General features: G+C 40.6%; 1 protein-coding gene across 3 annotated transcripts; it reads right to left on the bottom strand.

The window, feature by feature from the left end:
• Nucleotides 1-1,900: 1,900 nt before the first annotated feature.
• thbs2a (thrombospondin 2a) lies at nucleotides 1,901-20,165 on the bottom strand. 3 transcript variants are annotated; one of them, XM_026190180.2, is made up of 23 exons: nucleotides 19,794-20,165; nucleotides 19,303-19,371; nucleotides 18,562-19,115; nucleotides 18,090-18,174; nucleotides 15,815-16,014; nucleotides 14,383-14,523; nucleotides 14,204-14,297; nucleotides 13,708-13,878; nucleotides 12,662-12,838; nucleotides 12,160-12,333; nucleotides 10,949-11,076; nucleotides 10,705-10,857; nucleotides 9,417-9,635; nucleotides 9,226-9,333; nucleotides 7,567-7,726; nucleotides 7,362-7,480; nucleotides 7,038-7,272; nucleotides 5,801-6,028; nucleotides 5,427-5,698; nucleotides 5,249-5,346; nucleotides 4,970-5,109; nucleotides 3,958-3,988; nucleotides 3,178-3,622 (listed from the first exon to the last, which is right to left on the bottom strand). In XM_026190180.2, exons 2-23 carry the CDS (start codon nucleotides 19,367-19,369, stop codon nucleotides 3,619-3,621), a joined length of 3,558 nt encoding a protein of 1,185 aa, XP_026045965.1. In that variant the 5' UTR covers nucleotides 19,370-19,371; nucleotides 19,794-20,165; the 3' UTR covers nucleotides 3,178-3,618. The 3 variants fall into 3 exon arrangements, with proteins under 3 accessions (XP_080143934.1, XP_026045965.1, XP_026045962.1); XM_026190177.2 differs by having other exon boundaries at nucleotides 19,303-19,374; nucleotides 19,794-20,050; XM_080287808.1 differs by lacking the exon at nucleotides 3,958-3,988 and having other exon boundaries at nucleotides 1,901-3,622.
• Between the last annotated feature and the right edge of the window lie 528 nt (nucleotides 20,166-20,693).

Genomic DNA, 20,693 nt, shown 5'->3' with positions numbered 1-20,693 from the left:
GCAGTAGATGTGCTCGGTGTGAGGTCTCGCGGCAAGCTATCAAATACTGCGCATTTCTCGGCTTTTAAAAAAAACGCTATGCGTCGCCAGGTGTTTCATCGGATTTGAGGTGTTACCTCCTTTGACAGTATCACAGTATCAGCTTAAAGCACTTGTTGCAGGCTGCTGAGTTTGCATATTTTGCTATGAAGTACAGCCAGACTTTTGACCGCTTCGCCTTGGACATTTTTAATCTGTAGCTCTGCTCTAACAGAACGTACGTACCTGGCCCCGCCTACTATCCTCGGAAACGTAAAATGATTGGCTAGAATCTAAAGTGTATCACAGCTCAGGAAAAAAAAGCACCGAAATAAAGCACCGAAATGTGCGCTGCTTTTCGGTCTGGTTACTACCGTTTATGTCAGAACCGGTGCCATCATGGCACCGGACACCGGTACCCATCCCTAGTGACAGTAGACCATACTTTGTAACTGACACTCTAAATAGCACATGAATGTTGGAAACAGTGCCCATCCCACACACGTAACATACAGTTCTGGTATCTGTGATGGGCCCTTTTATATAACATACTAACAGAAGGCCTGTTTTTTTTCTTACAAATAATTTAGCGCTAAGATGAACAAAACAATGGACTTCAAAATTATGTCTTATGTGAGTTAATAAATCTGGTGATGTGTTTTATTTTTCCTGTTGTCAATAAGTTACATGAAAACACTAAAACTAGCCATGAATTCACTGTATTTACACCGTTTTACGCCTATCCAAGGATTGATATATTTTGGGGCAAAACTGGACAGGTAGCCAGGCTCGAGCTGATACCATCGTGTTGATGTTGTTACTGGATGAACAAAACTAATTTTTGTCCAGGTAAAGGCCTTAACCCTAACTATAGCCCCATAACCCTAACCCTGACCATAATCACATCCTAACCTCCAATCCTAACCGCCCACTTTTTTCCAGAGTGGACATTGACAGGTTTTTTTTTCCAAGTTACCAAGCTATGACATCATAACAACGTGATTGGTCAAATGCAATGTTGATCCGAGAACAACACCAATACAAGGATATTAGATAGACCAGGTACCAGGTTTTCCCATAAACAAATCCCATGTTTAAGAGCAAAAAAGGAGACAGGTAAAAATTTGAATTGACAATAATTCAAATGGATGTTTCTTTCTTTCTATTTTTATTTAGAAATATTATTCTTTATTTTTATTTAATTAGAAATAAAAATACAGTTCTGGAGAAAAAAACTCAACAGATCTCTCCCACAGGGTCTTCTTGTGGTCCTGGTATTCTGTTGGTTTTGTTGTGTCACTTTGACTTTTAGTTTCTTTATGTTTAGTGTTAGTTCTCATGTTTCAGTTTTACTTTGACGGTTTGTTTTTCTGGATTCCTGTTTGGTTTTTCCTTTTGGAAGAGCAAGGCTCACTTTTCATTATTTCATCTGCCTCCATTTACTACATTGGGGTCGTCCTCTCCCCACGACCCTAATACAGCTTTATAAACTGTTTTTTGCTTAGACTTCTTCTTGCAATAGGAAGAAAAAGTTCTTTCCTAACTACACTTATAGATACATGGTCAAAACGAGTTGGCATGACAACCGTGCCCTGCTCGGCCAGCTTCCAGATGTATTTCTTTCTGATTCTGATATTTTTCTTTGGTATGATTCAAAACCACATGAATAAACCACACTGTTGTACTGGGTAATATGTTTCTTCATTAACACACACACAGGCATCGGCAATGTCACAAACACCTGCTGCCATGAATTTCCACTAGAGCAACAAACGTCTTATTCTGTTGCACAAAAATAATTCCCAAGAAATGACCAATTCCTCACAACAATGCCCAGCTATGACAGTATTTCTAATCCTGTCAATTGTCATGATAAACAACATGGTGTAAAAGTGTTTTATTAAGAAACAGAACAATCTTACACTATTGTTTGTAGAAAACGTATATCTAACAACACAAGTATACAAAAAAAAAAACACATTTACAGTTTGTGCATTGCAAATAAAAAAAATGAACAGGATGGAAACCAAACATGGAGAACATGAATGCTGTTCAGACTGACGACAGCGAAGTTGTATGCAAACACATCCTTAATCCACACAATCACGCAGTCACACTTTTAGAGACCTTCATCTGGATTCCTTTTCAATCAACACTATGATGTTTCACAAGATCCATAAGCGATATTTATGACTAATGTAGAAATGAAAATGTAGTTTGTACAAAATGCTTTCACTGTAGTTGATCTTCACGAATCAACCGTTCAAAGTGGCTTATTTCCAGATCTCCAACTCTCAAATGTTAATGTTACACATTTGATTTAATATCAGTCATTTCATTACAATATTTTTGAGCAATGTCACTATTTCAGTCTACTTTCTTTGCTTTGTGTTGCGCATAAAAGTTTCCAAATTGAGTCAGAAAGGCGTTTCTGCGATGGTGCCAGTAGCCTAATTAGCAGCTGCTTAGTTAGTGTATTGTCTGTCGTGTCTTAATGTTGGTTTAAAATGGAGCACTGTAACAAAAAATAATTTCCCTCAGGGATCAATAAAGTATTCTGATTCTGATTCTGATGATTCTGATTTTTGGTGAGAGACTATTTAAAAGATAAAAAATTTGCAGTAATGTGTTAAATCCATTTGAGGACAGCGAGGCTGTCTGGACAGCTAAGTAAATAAACTACCAGAATTAACTCTCTTTGGCAGCTACCGTGACCTACATAAACATCTGCTTCGTGTTTATTTTCGTGATTATTGAAAAGCAGCTGGTGTTTATCTTTATGCTACAGTTACTTAACTGGCACACTTGAAAAAAAAAAAAATCAATGACTGACAAATTTGAAAAACTAACAAGTACAGGAAGTGCATGAAGACACTAAAAAAATCTGGCAACGCTAATATGTTTTATCTTGACGTCTGTGGTATTCAATTATACGTTTTGTCAGTGTAAACAAATAAATAATTATTTACAAAACTAGGAAAAAAAATGCCAACGAACAAAACAAGCAGAGCATAAATAATTTACAAAAGGAATTATAGTACAGACTTAGTATAAACATCTTTGGCACTTACTCGTCGTTCACTCAAGTTGTACATGAAAAGCACATTTAGGATGAAAAGAATAAGGAGAAGCTATAATGGAGTTAAGGCGGGTAAATGATTATGATTTGATTACAGTTTATGTTTGTCAAACACTGTATGATCAGTTCAGCAAAAAAAAAAGAAGAATAAAGGCAGAGAACAGCCGAGTCACTCACATCAAGCTGTAGGAAATCACAAACAGCATCTAAGAGGTTGTACAATGAATTTAAAGATGTAGAATAGGTACAATAGTTTTAATTAGATATTCGGTAGAGGCTTTTTTAAAAACAAATAAACAAAAAAAACACATGTTGATCAGTTTTTTTTCCTTTCTCAGCTTCGGCAAAACTGAAATGTGCCACTGTTTCTCCTCCAGTGGATGAATCAAGGCGAAAACATGGAAGTATGCGAAGTCTGATTTACATTGACATGGATTCAGCGATGACGTGATGTTTACTCGGAGAGATTCTTGTCTTTTGCCATCAGATGTTTTCTTTTTTTCTGTTTCTACTTGATTCAGTTATCTGTAGAAAGATGGAAAAATATCTTCCATTACTGCCACATTTACAATTAAAACTCAATGAGCCCCTGAGTCAAAGTGCCAGAGTGCAGCAACAACATTAGCATTGTGTGCGTCAAAAAAGCGTGCCTCCAGTAAATGTGGCTGTGATTGTGAGAAGAAGAAAAAAAGCTGCAGACTCATTTTCCACAGTTTAGCGCTAAGTAGAAGATCTGAAGTCCTTGGATGAACACACAAGGATTTTCACAATGCTTCTGGGGCATTGTTCATGGGCAGGGTGGCAAGCAGAAATATAGCGTGACAGCAAACAACACAGCACAGAAACCCTCTCACCATTACCTTGTGAGCACGGTTGGCAACTCCGGCTTATCTGAGGTTTGAAACAAGATGTGGTTGGTTGAAAGAGTTCTACATTTTTAACTCTTCAGTTGCATTTATGTTATTCAAATGACCACACTGCTATAATAAACTATGTAATTTTTATGTAGGCGTTTGGTGTTTAACACCTAAGCCAATGTTATTAATACAAAATTTCTACAATTGAGCATGATCTGTTAAATACGTTTTAGGGACAGAACACATTAAAGCTTAAAATCAGTGGCATCCTAGGACTGTCAAATAACACATTGTCATTGGCAATGGAGCACAAATTTCAAAATTTGTAAAAAACTCTTTTAGAAATTAAAATGATATTGTTTTTCATTAGGTAAATAACAAACTCATGTTTTTAGACCCAAATTGGACTTAAATCAGCCACCAAATAACAGTCATATTTGTAATCTTAATCAAAAAATGATAAAGTGCTTTACTATTTTTTTCTTTTTTGTAAAAAAAAAAAGAAAAAAAAAGGAAATGTAAAACTTCACGAACAAAAAACAATAATTATATTTTGGCTTTAAAAATATAATTTCGATTAAAGAGCTTGTACGTACTGGTGGATTACCAATATATTGAAAAAGTGATTTGGGTAATAACCAGTATTGTTAATTTAGGGCAGCTGTGGCATAAACTTTAGATAGAGTTGTGAGCTAATAAATAAATCTAATAAACAGATTCAGTTAGCTTAGCTTATTTTGTTTAAAACAAACTTAAAATATTACAAATTTTCTCCATTTAATGTTTGCTTACTTTAGTTTATGTAATTATTTACAGTGAAATGGGGAAGGGCCCCACTTCTGGCACCCTTGCTTTCCACTCTTAATATCAATATAGCTGCTATTTTCACTCAACTAGCATTCTTGATGAACTGATTTCAGCTTTATGCAACACTTGAGTTGCTCACACATATCCATGGGTAATTTATAACAAAACAGAAACATTTGTGGTTATAATTTTAAGTAATTGTGCTTACCTCTGCATTCATACTTGAGGTCAGAGAAGAACACCAGCTCTTGTGAGAAGACAAACAAGCCTAATCTTCCTCCGGCAAAGGTCTTATCATAAATCGGTCCCGAGTCAGCCATAATCTGTTTGCCTTCATAGACCACTACCCTGGAAAACACAAGAAAAACTTCCATGTTTTAATGTCTTGAGACTAAAAAGCTGCATGTCATCAAGTGACTTAAAGGAGGCCTGTAATCAGAGACAGAAAAACATGGGCTTTCCTGTTGTGATCAGCTGTACTTCATACCTTATAAACCCGGTCTTTGGTCTGTGGATGAGATGCCACCTGTAAGCTGTGTAATCCTTCCAACCAATGTTTTTGGGGTCATGCCACAGGGTCCGCACCTTAAAATAGTTAACAACACTAAAATCAATACTGATACAGGCATTGTAACACACCACTTTGCATTTAGATCGCAGCCCACCTGTCCTGGAGTGTTGCCCGTGTGCCACAAAGCATTCCTGAGGTATTCTCCAGTGCCAGTGGTCGAGTTCACAACTTTGAGTGAAACCCCAGAGATGCCAAACGCCTTGGATGGTTTGTCCTCCCAATAGGTCTGTGTGATCTGCTTCCACATCACAACGTAAAAGCGCCCACTCGACTGGTAACCAAAAACAAAGCCTGCATAGTCGTCATCTCTGTCGGTGTTCACGTACATCGTTCCACTGAAATCCACAGCGCTGAACTCATCAAAACCTGTGATGAGGTGAGCAAGTGTTACACTCACAGAGCTCTGCACACTTAAATGGAGTTTCAAATATTTTAAAAAGCAAAGGGAAACATATGTGCACTGCTCACCTACTGCAATGCCTGGGTCAGAGTTAGCAGTCTGAACTAACTCCTTGCCCTGATGTCTGACCACCCAGTTGGGATCAATTTGTGTGGTTCCTTTAGGATCCAGATGCACCATCTGGAATTTCCTGAAGTCTGTCACACTGATGGCATTGTTCTCAGGACACACATCGAGGATATCTGGGATACTGTCGTTGTCAAAGTCATCTTTGCATGCATCCCCTCTTCCATCACCTAATAAAGGAGAAGAATATAAAATTATATTAAAATCATTTTAAAATGTTTCACCTAATTTAAATCATATCTGAAACAAACTATTGAATAGGTTGGAAAAATATCTACGGCAGCTAATGCGAGGATCATAACACTCCCACTGCAGTGACTGTTGAGGAGGTCCTCCAACTAAATATTAAAAATGAATGGAAGTATAGCAGTTCTTCCCAGAAAACTGTCCCAAGTACCACTGCCAAGTCTGATGAAGCAAATCAGCCATCTTCTCATGCTGTGACAACTTCCACTGAAACTTCTTAGTATCTGAAGCCTGAAGTCTATTAGAGCCAGGCTGCAGGCTGGGAACTCATGAGGGAAAGGATGCCAGTGGCTAATGAGGGCCACTGCATGGAAGTAGCTTGCCGTCTTCTGTCATCATCTTTGCTATTGAGCAAGAAGCTCAAACGATTCTATCAAATAAACACTATTTGACAAACGGCAAAGGGTGTGAAAGCATCAGGGGCTTTCTCCTCTGCAGTCTGTTTTCAGTTACAGACAGCTGCACAAACTCCAGGTAACCCTGCTTAAATTGGGCACTGTGGACTAATCACAGGCTAAGGCTAAATGGAATAAAAACTTCACAGCCTGATGGTGCCCTCCAAGGCAGCTCACTGAAGTCATGGAGAATGACATCATCCGTGCCAAGCCGGTCACTGACTCTTTCCACAACCACCAAATTTCACACCTGCTGCAGTGAAAGTAACCGCTAACTCTAAAAGCAGCTGGTAGAGGGCATAGGGAAGAAGAAATGTGAAATAAGTCTGAGCGCATAGAGATACTATTTAAGCAAGTAGTCTCAAAATTTTAACAGACTTTTGTTAATATAAATCTTAAGAATGCTACTAAAAGAAGTACACCATTGAATATTTATGCTATAAATCCATGCTAAAAATAGTTGATATCACTCATGTTTCAACTTCTTGTATGGATGTGACACTGCTGCCTTTAAGACTAATACATGCACCATCCTCACCATCAGAGTCCTCCTGGTCTTCGTTGGGTGTTAGCCTGCAGTTGTCTCTGTCGTCAGGTATACCGTCGTTATCGTCATCGTAGTCGCATGCGTCTCCTTTGCCGTCCTTATCGTGGTCAGCCTGGTTTGAGTTGGCCACATAAGGACAGTTGTCTAGATTGTTCTGATGCCCGTCTTCGTCAATGTCCTGGCTGTTGTCGCACTGATCTCCAACCAGGTCATTGTCTAGGTCTGTCTGTTGGATGAATACAAGGATCAGAATGTTAATGCAACATCTATTGACTGTATTGGAAAAAGCCATAATTTACAGTGTGTATAGTTTACCTGGTCAGGATTGTGTAGCAAAGGGCAATTGTCACACTGGTCGCCGACACCATCCATATCAGTGTCCTTCTGGTCAGTGTTGTACACATAGGGGCAGTTATCATTCTCATTAAGAATTCCTGAGAAAAAAAACAAATTTAAAGTTGCTATAGTTAATTATAGTAGACTGAATACAACATGTCGTCTACATTTTTAGCTATTTTACCATCTCCATCGATGTCCACTGCACAGGCATCCCCTTCTCCATTGTGGTCGGTGTCAATTTGAGCAGGGTTGTGTTCATAGGGGCAGTTGTCACAGCGGTCACCAACTTCGTCCTTGTCAAAGTCAAACTGGCGAGGATTGTAAAGCAGGGGACAGTTGTCCTGTCGAAGAAAGCACATGCTAGCTAAGTAATGTTTTGACAGTCATGAGCCGAATCATAATGAGTGCACTGATGAGAACGTATTTGGATTTGCATAAAGTTCGTTTCTGATTTGGTCAGTAACATTAGTTCTCATCTCACTGCATCTCTGCTGGGTTGAGATGTCATAACATATGAATCACATCATTTTCACTTATTCATCAAGCCAGTAAGTAACCCTTTTTGGCTTATAGAAAATATTTCATCATGAGATAATGCTGACCACTCAAAAGGTTGCAGTGACAAACCCTTATGTTAGCAAAGTGGCTGAACTTTCAGGTGCTCCTTACTTCCACAGCAGATGGTTCTACATACTTTGGCACAGTTTTTTTTTTTTTACACCAAATGTCCTTCATGACACAAACCCCACACTTATCCAGCCTTGTGACCAGCAAAAGGAGCAGACAAGCTGCTCAAACTGGGTGTGTGTCTCCTCCTGGTCTCAAAGCCAGTTAACTATGCTACTAGCAAACTATGCTAGCAAAAGTCCCCTTGCTATAGGATTTGGTGGTTTGTAGCTTTTCTTTATGTTTTCAAATTTATCCGTAGAATATGTTTCCTATAATGTTTATGGATTTCTACAAAGGCTGTATATGTTGTTTGCGCAATGGAAATGGCGTAACACATTAATTAACTAGCAAACTGCACATTTATTAGGTAGAACTTGGCCATATTTTTATTTTCAGACTTTAATGAGACGTGTTGCCTTATGTCAAGGCCAACCAGACACTCACTATAAATCTGATTCATATTAAGTCTCATTTTTATTTGGAGAGGAAACAAAAAAGTGGTTTGACAATACTCTAATTAGTATTTGAGTTCAACTCAATATTGTATGTAACCTAGAGTTATTTAGTATTGCCCAAGGTTATTGGGTATTCTGACTGTTGCACTAATAGTATTTCAAAGTTTATTATTTTTAAATATTAAATTTTTTTATGTTTAGAATAGACGACTGTCTTTATATTGTTCTAGCCTCTAAAAGTATGCCTTAAAGATTTGCTTTGAAGAAATTTGTTACTTTAAAAATAGTGATATAAAACCTCTAGACTTTTCCTTTTTAATGCACTGATGAAAAAAATAACATTATAGGCTCTTCACTTATGTCCAGTTTAATTAGTCCAATAATTTCACTAAGGTTTACTTTGCTATTAAGCATCAAATCTCCAGTCTGTCCTGTAAGTTATATGCTTATTACTGAATTGTGTTCATCCTTATGTTTGAACATGATGTCCGTTGTGGGCTGCAGTTGGCACAAAGGTTCAATAACAGGATATCACTCGAGTGGTACGACATTCCCCCCAATCATGCTCTCCGTGGGTGGATGGATGGATTGGGTTTACCATGTCGAAAAAAATTTGTTTGTTTTAGACAAATCATATCCAATTATTGATTTTTTAAAGTCTCTCCACTTTTTTAGGATGCTGCTCACCAGTTTGTAAAAATGAAAAGATCTCATACCCTTTCATCCAGAATTCCATCATTATCATCATCCTTGTCACAAGCATCTCCTTGACCGTCTCTGTCAAAGTCTTCTTGTCCAGAGTTGGGGAGGCTAGGGCAGTTATCCTGAAATAGTGGCAGTAAACGGTTGACTTTTGCAGTTCAGTTTGGCATCACTGGATTGAATGTGGCAATATTCAGTGAAATACCTTCTTGCAATGGTAAGTGGCATTAGCACCACACACAAGGTTCTGATTGGGCCAGCCATCCAAATCAGAGTCTTCACCACAAATGAAGCCATCTCCAGCGTAACCCGTCCTACACTCACACTTGTACATTGGATCACTGAAGTGGCTGATGTAGATGCATTCGGCATATTTGTGACAGTTGTGCGTCCTGTCCTTACATGGGTTCTCAGGCTCACATACCTAGATTAAGAAAAACAGAGAAGTTAGATGGAATTTCTTACAAGACACAGTTTTCTTACATATTTTCCATTTTGCTGTTTTTTAAATGTGAAGAGTATTTATTTTACCACTATTCCTGGCAGCTTGTTTTGGGGACTAGCCCTCCAAACAGGGACACCTCAAACTGAGGTGACTGGTTAAAGAAAAACATTTTTCAAAAAAGTGTGGAGCACTTGTGATTTTATGACATGGGTACAGCATATATTCCAAAACAACCTACTGTTCTCCATTTTTTCTTCACAAACTATTCACAGCTGCCACTTATTACCAGATGATGAACCTAAAGTTTGAATGCCATTGCATGAGCTCATAGAGCCAAAAGAGACAGGGAGGCCTTTGATCAGAACTGTGAAATGGAGCCTCTTAATGCCAGCAATGAGACAATTCCCCTTTTCCCAAATCAATTACTGTCAATTGGGGCATCAAATCAAAGACAGGCAGCTACAGAGGCCAAGAAGTGACAAACTGCCCCATGAGGGATGTTATGCAAGTAGTGGTCAAAGTGACACGTTTTTCAGTTTTCCAGGGACTCATTGATCAGAAAAGAGATGAAAACCGTTGTGTTCCAATAAAGTAGTTAATGTGGCATATTTGACAAGTCATATTAAAACTTTTAGTAGTTTTGACAGGGTTGGAAAGAGAGAGATGTGGGCCACAGAGACAAAAGAAAAACATAGCTTTATGACAGTGAACTGATACAGTACAAGGAAGGAAAAATAACCATTCATATCCACCTCTCATTTTAAAAGTTTAAAGCTACTCACGCTGTCATTTTACTTACAAATAGTGGGTCAAGGTCAACCCCATTCATTCATTCCTATATACACAAACTCTCTCTAAAAATAAGGCTTTTAAATCCCCTGAAGTGCTGCTCCAGTCATTTATAAATGTGACATCCAGAAATCCACACATATGCTTATCCAAATCTCCCTGGAGCTAAATCCACATTATATGCTTTATTGTTGTTTGAGTGGTTTCATACCAGTGGTCTATTAAGAGCACTGAAAAAAAAAAGCTAACATCAACTCACTTGTTTGTTCTTCTTGGCAGCCTCCACACCCATACCAAAAGGCTGGGTGCCCTTGTAGCGCTTTGGACAGGGCAAGCAATGGAAACCTGGATCAGTGTTGACACAACGCTGCATTCCATTCACTTTGTAGCAAACATCAGACACCATGTCACACTAGAGGAGAGAAAAAAAATCATCAGCAAAATACAAGCAGGTCTTTTTATGAATAAAGTGCAGCTAGCTTATGAAAAATAGTAACTTTTACCTCATTAATGTCTTCACAGTGGGTACCATTTCCACGAAATCCAGCAGGGCACGGGCCACACTCCCACGAGCCATCGGCAGAGCTGCTGCAGTCCACTCCCGCAAAACATGGGTTGGACAGACAGCCATCTGCAAGAGGTTTAGATGATGAGAATGGATACATACAAGGGAAAACTTTAAATTTTTACTTTTAATTTGTAATGCTTATCTTAAGTTAATGCTTAATCACCTTTCCAAAATCTACAGTAGCAACACAGACAGTATAAAAATTGGAAGTAGCAACCGTGACATCATCCATTGGTTTCTGAAGGCATGGGCGTGTCTAACTATGATATAATAAGCCATTAACTAATCATCTATGGTTAATCATCATATTTGAACTATAATAATATCACGATTTACAAAATAAGAGTCAATTTTTTTTAATATGACCCAAAGTGAGACCATAAACTCACCAGGAAAGTTTTCACTGAGGTCAATCTTCCCATATACGTCTATTGGATCAGAAGTTTCTTTTGCAACCACAGCTACTGCCATCTGGTGGCTTAGAATGGAGGTTCAAAGCGCTTCCACATTGGCTTCATTTTTCTGAACTGGAAACTATATTCTGGTTTTATGCAGGTTTTGAAACCAACTCACAAAAACTTTCCTTTTATATTAAAATAAGGGAAAGGTTTTTGAGGTTTTTTTGCCAGATTTTTCACTTTAATGCAGCCGAGGTAATCAGCGTGGTGCTGGTTATTGTTAACACAGAATTATTACTAGTAAGGTAATCTTTTTTTTCCCCAGTGTAGCTGGCAGAACCCAGATTTCCTCTTCCATCTGCCAGTCATTGTTTACAGGTGAAGTCACATCGTTAAACAAGCTCAGAAAAAAAATCTATCTAATTATAAAGACACATATGGCAGCACAAGAAAATGGCTGTGCAAAACAGATGTTTGGATGTTTTTTCCATCATAAAGACTAAAACAATCAAGCTGATCATTACAGTCAACAGCTGACAGCAACTTGCACAGTACACATTAGTACACATTCCAAGTACCTCAGCTGACTGTTTGCATTACAGGAGAAATCCTAAAATCACTACAAATGCCAGAACATATGTCAGTGCAATCCCTCTGCTACATAAAAATGTTTCAGCGTGGGCCAGTGGATCTGTGAACCCAGTCACCTAAGTAGCTAAAACCATAATGCAGAGTGACTAATGCTCACCAATAGGGCAGTCATTCTTGTTACAGCTGTCTCTGTCGACCGCTTCTCCAAAACATTTCTTGCCGCCGTATTGAGGTTCAGGGCTGTTGCACTCACGGGAACGACTTTTGTGCCCCCCTCCGCAGGTCGCTGAACAGGTTGCCCATGGAGACCACGGTCCCCAGCCACCATCAACTAAAAAAACAGGGGAGACAGATGCATAGCAGCAAGTCACTTTGACATAAAGTGTTTTATTCATGCCACATTTTTATTCTGTTGTTTCTAAACAAGAAATAAAAAGTTCAGAAGCCTGGAACTTAATACTGCATGAGCGAACATACTGAACCGATCTGGACCAACGTTTGCACCAAGACTGACATGATGACAGTCTGAAACACATGGGGAATGTTGCCTTAGGGGAACCACAAGGCACGAGGGAAGTCCGGCTGCTGGGCACATATGCTAGCCACTGTAACGGAGATGCTGCTTTTGAGTGTTTCCCTTCACAAGATGAAATACTCACTGGGACATGGCTTGGCAGTGCAGCCCTGGGTCTCTCTTCCACTGCCCTCACAGTCTCTGCCTCCCAGCTGCGGCACAGGAGCATTGCAGTGTCGTATTCTCGTGATCTGCCCCTCGCCACAGGTCACCGAGCACGACGACCACGGGGACCACAAACTCCACCCTCCGTCCTGGCGAACTGGGCATCAACAATCAGACATGTCACGCAGCAGTCAAACACATATGTGTTGCGTTATCCTCCAGATTTCCATTATAGTACTTACAGACATGTATAATTTGCCAGAGTTAGGAAAAAAGGAGAGAAAAGAGCACCATATTTTCTACAAGTAAACATTATGCGATGCTGGCGATGATGGCTCACTTTCAAAGATGTTCTAAGACGCTTGAGCCAGTATTTTTGTCATTGTGGGTAAACTATCTTCCAGTGGTTAGGCTGATTCAGTCACTCACACAGATGGAGTGTACTGCTAGCTTCAAGCAATGACACATGCTGATTCTATAACTTCTCAAAAAAAAAACCCACAACACAAAAAAACCCATTCAGCAGTTTTTGTTTCCAGCACAAATCTACCAAAATCACCACACCTCACTTAATAGGACATTAATTATCAGATTCATTAATATTTTATAATATTGCATGGAAAGCTGCGGTGAGTCACTGCACTGTGGAACACCCTTTTAGCCAGTGATTTATTTGGAGTTAACTGTGACTGGGCACACCCTGCAGCCCAACCGTGAGATCCAGCTCTTCACTTAGATTCATCCACTCAAAGACGGATCCAGATTTATGAAGGAGAAAACTTTTGCAATTCTGAGGCTCTCATCTCATATTTAACTCACTGCTCGGTTTTTCCACAGTTTCATCATCTCCCCCCCCCCCACTCCTCCCACTTATCATAACGCTATTTGTTTTAGATTACTGCCAGTGGTGCATACTGTGGTTGAGATAATATCGGTGCAACAGTTACTACTGGATGCCACAGTTCAAATAAAAACTGAGTGAGTCAAGACAAAGCGTTGAAAAAAGAAGAAAGAGCAAATCCTCACCACGGCTGTCGCATTTGCCCAGACTGCACTTGCGGGTCTGGATAGAAGGTCCCGTGCAAGGATTGCTGGTTGCGTCGCAAGAACGGCCCCTCTGTTGAGTTCCTATCCCACAGGTCACTGTGCACTCTGTCCACTCTGACCACGGGGACCATCCATCGTCACTGTCCATAGCTGGAACATGTAAATGCAACATTTTTATGCTCCATCTTTTTGCACAGAACAGTAGAAAAGACTGTGAAAAGTTCATAACTGTAGCTTTTATTCTTTATATCAACTCGTTTATCACATGACATCATCTGAAGAACCCACACTAGACATTTTGAGTGTCTGCTAATAAATATGTGGTTCGCCTCCAAAGACATACTGGCTGCAATAGTCCTGTAGTATTAAACTTTAATATGCATGAAATGCTGTGTTTATAGCACATTGCACCATTAATTTAGAATAGCGTGTATAAAATTGCGTGTTTATGTTGTGAAAGGTCCTGCCTACTTACGCAAACAGGCGGGGCAACACTCGCCATCGATAAAGGACGGGCTGGCACAGGCCACCGGAGGACAGGTGATTTGGTGGCACACGATCTTGGATTCCTGCCACAATTGAACATTAATGATATGTCAGGCTCTTAAACATCCGCAGTAAATCTGCATATAATTCCAGATGACTTGGCACTACCTGACAGGTGCATTTGGTGCAGCTGTCTACAACCCAGTCTTCCTTATCGTCAAACAGGCGGCCATCCTGCCAGCACATGTTTTTCTCTGAGGAGTTCTTCATCCTCCCAAGGGCCTCTTTCATCACTGAGTTTTCTTCTGTCTGAACATACAACAAGTGAGAAAAGAACAGTCAGAAATCTTTAAGGCACACTCAAGATCAAAGGTGCAAAGCCACTGACTGGGGGAAAGATAGTCCTGCTGATGAGCTGATTCATTGAAAATAGCGTGTTTGAGGTTAGTTTCACCAGGTGGGAAGAAGAAACGCGTGTGTTGCTTTTGCAAATGTTATTCTAATAAAAAAAGACGACATTTGTTTAAAATCAAGCTTGATCAGAACCATTTCTTTTTGAGATAAAACAACACTGCGCTAATAAAAACTAAATCAGCACCAAATGTAGCAACCTTGTAACTTTTCTTGGAATCCTTTGTACCAAGCTATTTCCCCGTCCAGCTCAGCTCATGCTTAGATGCTTTACTTTACTTCAACTAGTCATTGAAAAAAAATCTGATAACTTAAATGGATGAGAAACAACAGAAAAAGACTAAAAAGTTACACCCACTTAAAGAATCTACTCAATTTTTCCCTTGTTGCTGCAGATTATAAAACTCTGAACTTCTTTACATGCTCACTACTTCTTTGAAAACAGCTTACTGAAAAGTGCTGCTTAGTTACGCACATTACCTCCTATCCAATTGGAGACCAGGCTGAGCTCCTCAACACTTGGGAACTATCAGTGGATAAAGTACTGCCAAAGATTTTCGGGGGGATATGAGTGCGTATGTGTGTGTTCATCCTCCTCTTGGAAAAGGGGAGTAAGCAGTGTGTAGCACTAGAATCTAAGACACCACTCGGTCTGGAAGAGCCTCGGGGACCCTTCTCATACCAGCCGTTTCTTTTTTCCCCCTCAAGGTTCATGCCCAGACTCTCTTATTGCTGGGAGGCTCCCAGAGGAAACACATGAGCTGTTTAAACAAAGCCAGACATTAGACCGGACCCCATCACTGCCAGGGGAACACTTCCTATATCCACATGTAACATGTCATAAAATCTGTCTGACTCACGCTGCCTCAGATAGGAGGAGTCATATGGGTTCAGCTGTCACAGGCGACTCTATAAACACTCCTGTGGCTACTCACTGTTTACTTTAAAACCAATGTGGGTTACCTAGTAACCTAATTCAGGCCTCTTTACCTTCAGGCTAACACGCGGAGGGCTGAGTCATCTGTTTTCCTAAAATGTTGTTTTTTTTAAAGAGTTAAATATTTCTTCCATCACACCAGAGCCACCAATTTTACATTTACTGGCCTGTAAAGTTCAACAAAACAGACAGTAACCCTCTCTAAGACAAATGAAAGTGTTGGCTAGGGTTGATTTATGTGATTTAACTCACCACTTTTTGCAATCCGTCAATAAGGTTGCTGACGACAATGCGCAGGCCTTTGAGCTCCTGGAACATGGTGCTGAGCTCCTCACAGGAGCGTTCACACATTTCTGCGCCCACATCATCCGTCTTCTGACCTATAACGTTTGTAGTGATGGAAGGACTCACGTCCACAATTTCCCCGCTCTCACTCACAATATTGGCATCATCTGGAAGAGCAAATAGCAGATACCAGGGCAAATGGAGGAAAAATAACGCAGGCTGTTGATGGAAAACATGTTTGAGAGATATCACGGTTGAAACGCAAGGACTCAAACGATTTCCTGTTTTTCTGTAGCTGGCCAAAAGATCACAACAATGGCGTAATTGAAATGTTTATTATGTTCCTAAAACCAGATGTCCAGTCAGTGTCGTTCAATTTGGAAAACAAAAAAAATAAAGTGTGTCTGTTTGAAATGGTGATGGTAAATCTGTCAGCCCGAGATGACGGCAGAGCTGGCTGTGGGAGAGCAGGACAGGATGGCACTGCAGAGCAGAAATCTCTGGAGTTCCCCGTGTGATGCAAAAACCATATTGTGGACCATAAACCTCGCTAACCTTTCAAATATGTAACCACTTGTGATATGTACTTAAGAGGCTGGGGGTGGCCACACAGATTTATACTTGTTATACTCTTGTCTTGATATCAGCACAAAAGAATTATGTGAAGAAGTATGTGGGCTGCAGCATTTATCAGTCATTATTAAGGCTGAGGACTTTGTAATAAAACCAAGTGTATGTTGAGATATTGAGAAAGGGACCTAACTTTAAACTGCAGTGCTATTAGAAGAACATAATGAGGCCAAATGTGAAGTTCTTTTGCAGTCTACATCTGACTGCTGTGATCTCGGTAGTCAGAAAACCCTACTGAACTTTAATCACATCACAGCTAGCTATACGAATATTCGATGCCCAAAACAAACACACGAGAGACAAATGGAAGTTCCACAGAACGCCTGTCCTTCAGCCAAGGCACAACGCGTATCTGCAACTGGTTTGGATCACGCTATGTAAATTGGCGAAGATTAATAGCAGAGCGGGGACTCTAAATCAAGAAGTCATCCAAATTACCCGGTGGTGTCCTACTGTAGCCAACGCAATGTTTTCTTTCCTCTTCAGTCTGCTGGATTCATTCAAATCTCAGGAGGGCTTCACACTGTGTGCGCGTGAGAATGCGTGAAAGCTCGTCTGTGAAAGCAGTTACACATTCTTCTCTCCCCGATGGACGCTCTCGATTTTGTCAGAGTAGAAAGAGGAAATCGGTTTAAAAAAAAACAAAAAACGAAGAGCAAAAACTGGGACAATTTTAATACTGTCCAAGTTATAGGGTTGCCTGGATTTATGGGTGACTTTCGGCATGAATTTTCCTAATGGTGCCGAACCCTCTCTGGTACCAGCCAACCAGCGGAAAACTTCCAGGCGCTGGTGACATTTGTTAAACAAATAAACTCATTCAGCTGGAATTCAACAGTGCATGTGGTGACAGAAAAGCATCAACTGCATACCGCATGGTGATTTTCTCTGTCACAGCAAAACCAAAAGGCTCAGTTTCCAGATCTAGTGGTTCTTCGGGATCTCTATCTTTTGAGCTGAAGCCAGTCTTTTGTGTGAGCCCCGCTGAGGATTGCGAGGTCCTTCAGCTGAGAAAAGCAACCCAATCAGCCAATTCGTGACTTCATCCTGTATGTTTGTGTGTACGTCTGTGTGTGTGCAGCTGGAGGTGGAAGCTCCCCACTTTGCAGTATAACATTCACTTTGTCTTTTCTGTTTTCTTTCCCAGGGTATTATCCCAAATCCACTGCCAATGGAAACAAATGTAAGCATCTGTATCTCCTTTTGTTCACCCTGCACGCTGCTCAACCTCAAGCCACTGCAGTGAAAAGCCTGTTGCTGTAAACATGAAGTAATACTGGGATATCTTGCCACATTTCGGATCTGTAAGCTTTTTGATCCATTAAAAAGGAGATGAATTCATGCAAATGGAGTTGACAGAGAATGCTAAACTGTTTGCCGTGGTCGAAGCTTAACAAAATACAGATACTGGGTGCAGGAGAGTTGCATGTGAAAGAGCTTTTAGATCACATCTGCTAGGTATCAGGCATCAAACACTTTGCAAATATAATTATTTTGACTCATCTGTTGGGTTATGAAAAAAAAAAATCACACAAAAGAGAAAGGGTTTGTCATTCATCCTGGATAGCAGGGCCTTTATAGACCTTAAAAACTAAAACAGACACATTCTTACCTTGCTTGGTAATCTCACAGTCTCTACTCAGCAGGATGTCTTCTATTGAGGTGTCAAAGATGAAGCGCACACTCTGGAGAAGGCCCTGTTTGGTGAGAAAATATGTGTCTCAATCACTTTGACATATTTCAGGCAGGACATTTTCTATACCTAGTGCAAGCATGAGATGGGAATTGGAGCAAACATTTCATGGAAACTCGCTTTTTACCTAATAACATACGTTCCCCCTCATTTCTACACACAAGGGGTAAATTTAAAGTCTAAATTTAGAGTCCTTTCCACACAGAGAAACCAGGGCAACACAGGGAATATGTCAGTCTGTATTTTTGGAAACAGTTGTTTAAACTTTTATTGCAGGGTTAGTGAAGACCACAATTTTGTTTCTTGGACACTGCGAGGGTTGACAAATGCTGGACAAGTAAGGAGTTCCTAGATCTTGGGAAATCGTTCGAATCCACATCCGCTGTCTTACCCTAAAGTGGTTCTCTCGAATGGATCCCTTTGCCACATACATGCGGCTCCCCTCGGCCTTCAGGTGCTCGTAAAATGGCTCATCCAGGATGAAGCTGTCTATGAGGCTGCAGCCGACAAACAGGTTGGCGTTCTCCCCATGAACGTGAAGGGTGATGTTCTTCCACTGCGAGTCGGACAGGTCCACGTCCTCGAATGAAACCACGTTCTGCGAGCCGTCTGCCCAGTAGACCAGGTCCAGAGTGTTGGCGCGTCCGTTGGACACGATCTCAAACTGGCGCCGGCCATCGGGACCCTCCAAACCAATCAGGGTGCCTCGTGAGGAACGGTCCTGGCGTATGCTGGCCACAAACACAAAGCCCTCATTGTTTTGGATCTGATGCAGCATTTGCTTCAGTATGGGTGGGCTAACTGGGGGCAGGTGGTCGAAGCGGATGAAGCGGTAGGCAGGGGCATCTAAGTTCTGGCCCCTGAACTGTTTGGCCCCCAGTGTCCTGCGTGTGATGTCGCTGATTTCAAACAAGTCGAATGATGTCTCATCCTCCTGCTCGCCATCTATACATCAGACAAGAGGAAATGTAACTGGAAAGCTAGAAGAAGAGTTCATGAACTTAAAAGCAGAATGGGAGCAACTGGCAGAGTTTTCGCTAAAACAAAAAACAAAACACTGGAATTGGTGACTCAAATGGAATAATAATAATTATTAGACAGCAATACCACAATCAATCCATTTACAACTCACCTTCAGTTAAAGCTTGAAGGTAATTAAATGACAACAGCAACAAGAAGAGACTTCTCCTGAGTATCATATCTGCTTCAAAAACAAAGACATAGTTTTTGTTAGATTTGTGCCTCTTTTGTCTTTTTTCCCCATCCTTGGTCTCAAATGCTGCACTCAAGTCTCTCAGTCACAGAATGACTGGAAAAAAAGAAGAGAAAAAGCCACATGCAAATACAGGAATAAAATGATAATAACAATAACTCCGGCCAACGAGTTGTTACACAGTTTACAGCTTATTAAACTTTGCAACATTGCACATCAAATTTTATACCCTGTTATGCAGGAAAGAGTCTTTCAGCAGTCCAGCAAGTTTTTCACATTTATTTATCTGTTTGCACTCTGCAGGTAATGAATCACTTACAGCAGCCCTGGTAAATTTGCCCTGTACTGATTTCTCCTCACATAACATTTCAACGATAAGCAGTATATGCATTCCTAACCTACTTACTTACCTGACGAATTCAGTATCTTAAAAAAAAGAAATCCGTCAGAGATCCAGCGACAAGAGTAAAAACAAAAAGAGCCGAGGGTAAAAATGAATGAGCAGTGGTATCTCCTGTAAATGCCCGTAAAGAAAAAAAAGAAAAAAAAGAAAACAAAAGTGTACAGTCCACTTTGGTTCACTACATCCACAGTCTGGAGGACCTGAGGCACAACAGTGACCGAGGCGCCCTCCTCCCTCCTCTTATATAGGGGCTCGCACAAAGTCTGTCAATCAAGTGTTTCGGGTCTGAGCAAGTTTGAGGTCGGCTGTTTAAGAGACACAATTACATAATTATCTTCCGATTGCGTAATTTTCTTAGCCGCGATCACACGCGGAGGCTGCTAGGGGGATTCGTGACCCCTCCCCTCCCGTTTTTCGCCGAGATGCCCGCGAGCCCCTCCCTCCCTAACAAACCCACCTTCCCACTGTGTCCGGTGCGGGCTTTCTCAGGGTAACACACGCAGGGATGTGGGCTGTTTTCCTCTAGAGGGACGAGACACCAAAGCTTCATTAAATGGCTGCACTAACAGCAGGTGGACTTGATAAGTGTATTAATGTGCAGTTAAGGAGAGCAGAATTGGAATTCAGTCGTGAGGTGGAAAGCCGTTGCGCACTTTCCTCAATAATACTGATCTGTGGTAGATTTTAAAACACCTTTTCATCCACACTCATAAACTTAAAGGTATGCCTCATTTCTGCCTTTCAAGTGTGAAAACCTCAACGCTTGCCAAATGTCAATAATTCAAATTGAGAATCCCAGCTATGTCTGCAATGTGAGACAAAAAGAAAATGAAAATGACCCTTTAATACAACAGATTCCCTGGAAGCTTCAATTTTAGCTGGCGAGCAATGGCTTGCGTCTGGAAAT

Source organism: Astatotilapia calliptera, chromosome 13, assembly GCF_964374335.1.
Source record: "Astatotilapia calliptera chromosome 13, fAstCal68.1, whole genome shotgun sequence".
In the NCBI taxonomy this organism is placed as follows: Eukaryota; Metazoa; Chordata; class Actinopteri; order Cichliformes; family Cichlidae; genus Astatotilapia; species Astatotilapia calliptera.
Note: the sequence above shows the minus strand (reverse complement) of the source record. Positions and strands in the feature narration are given on the sequence as shown.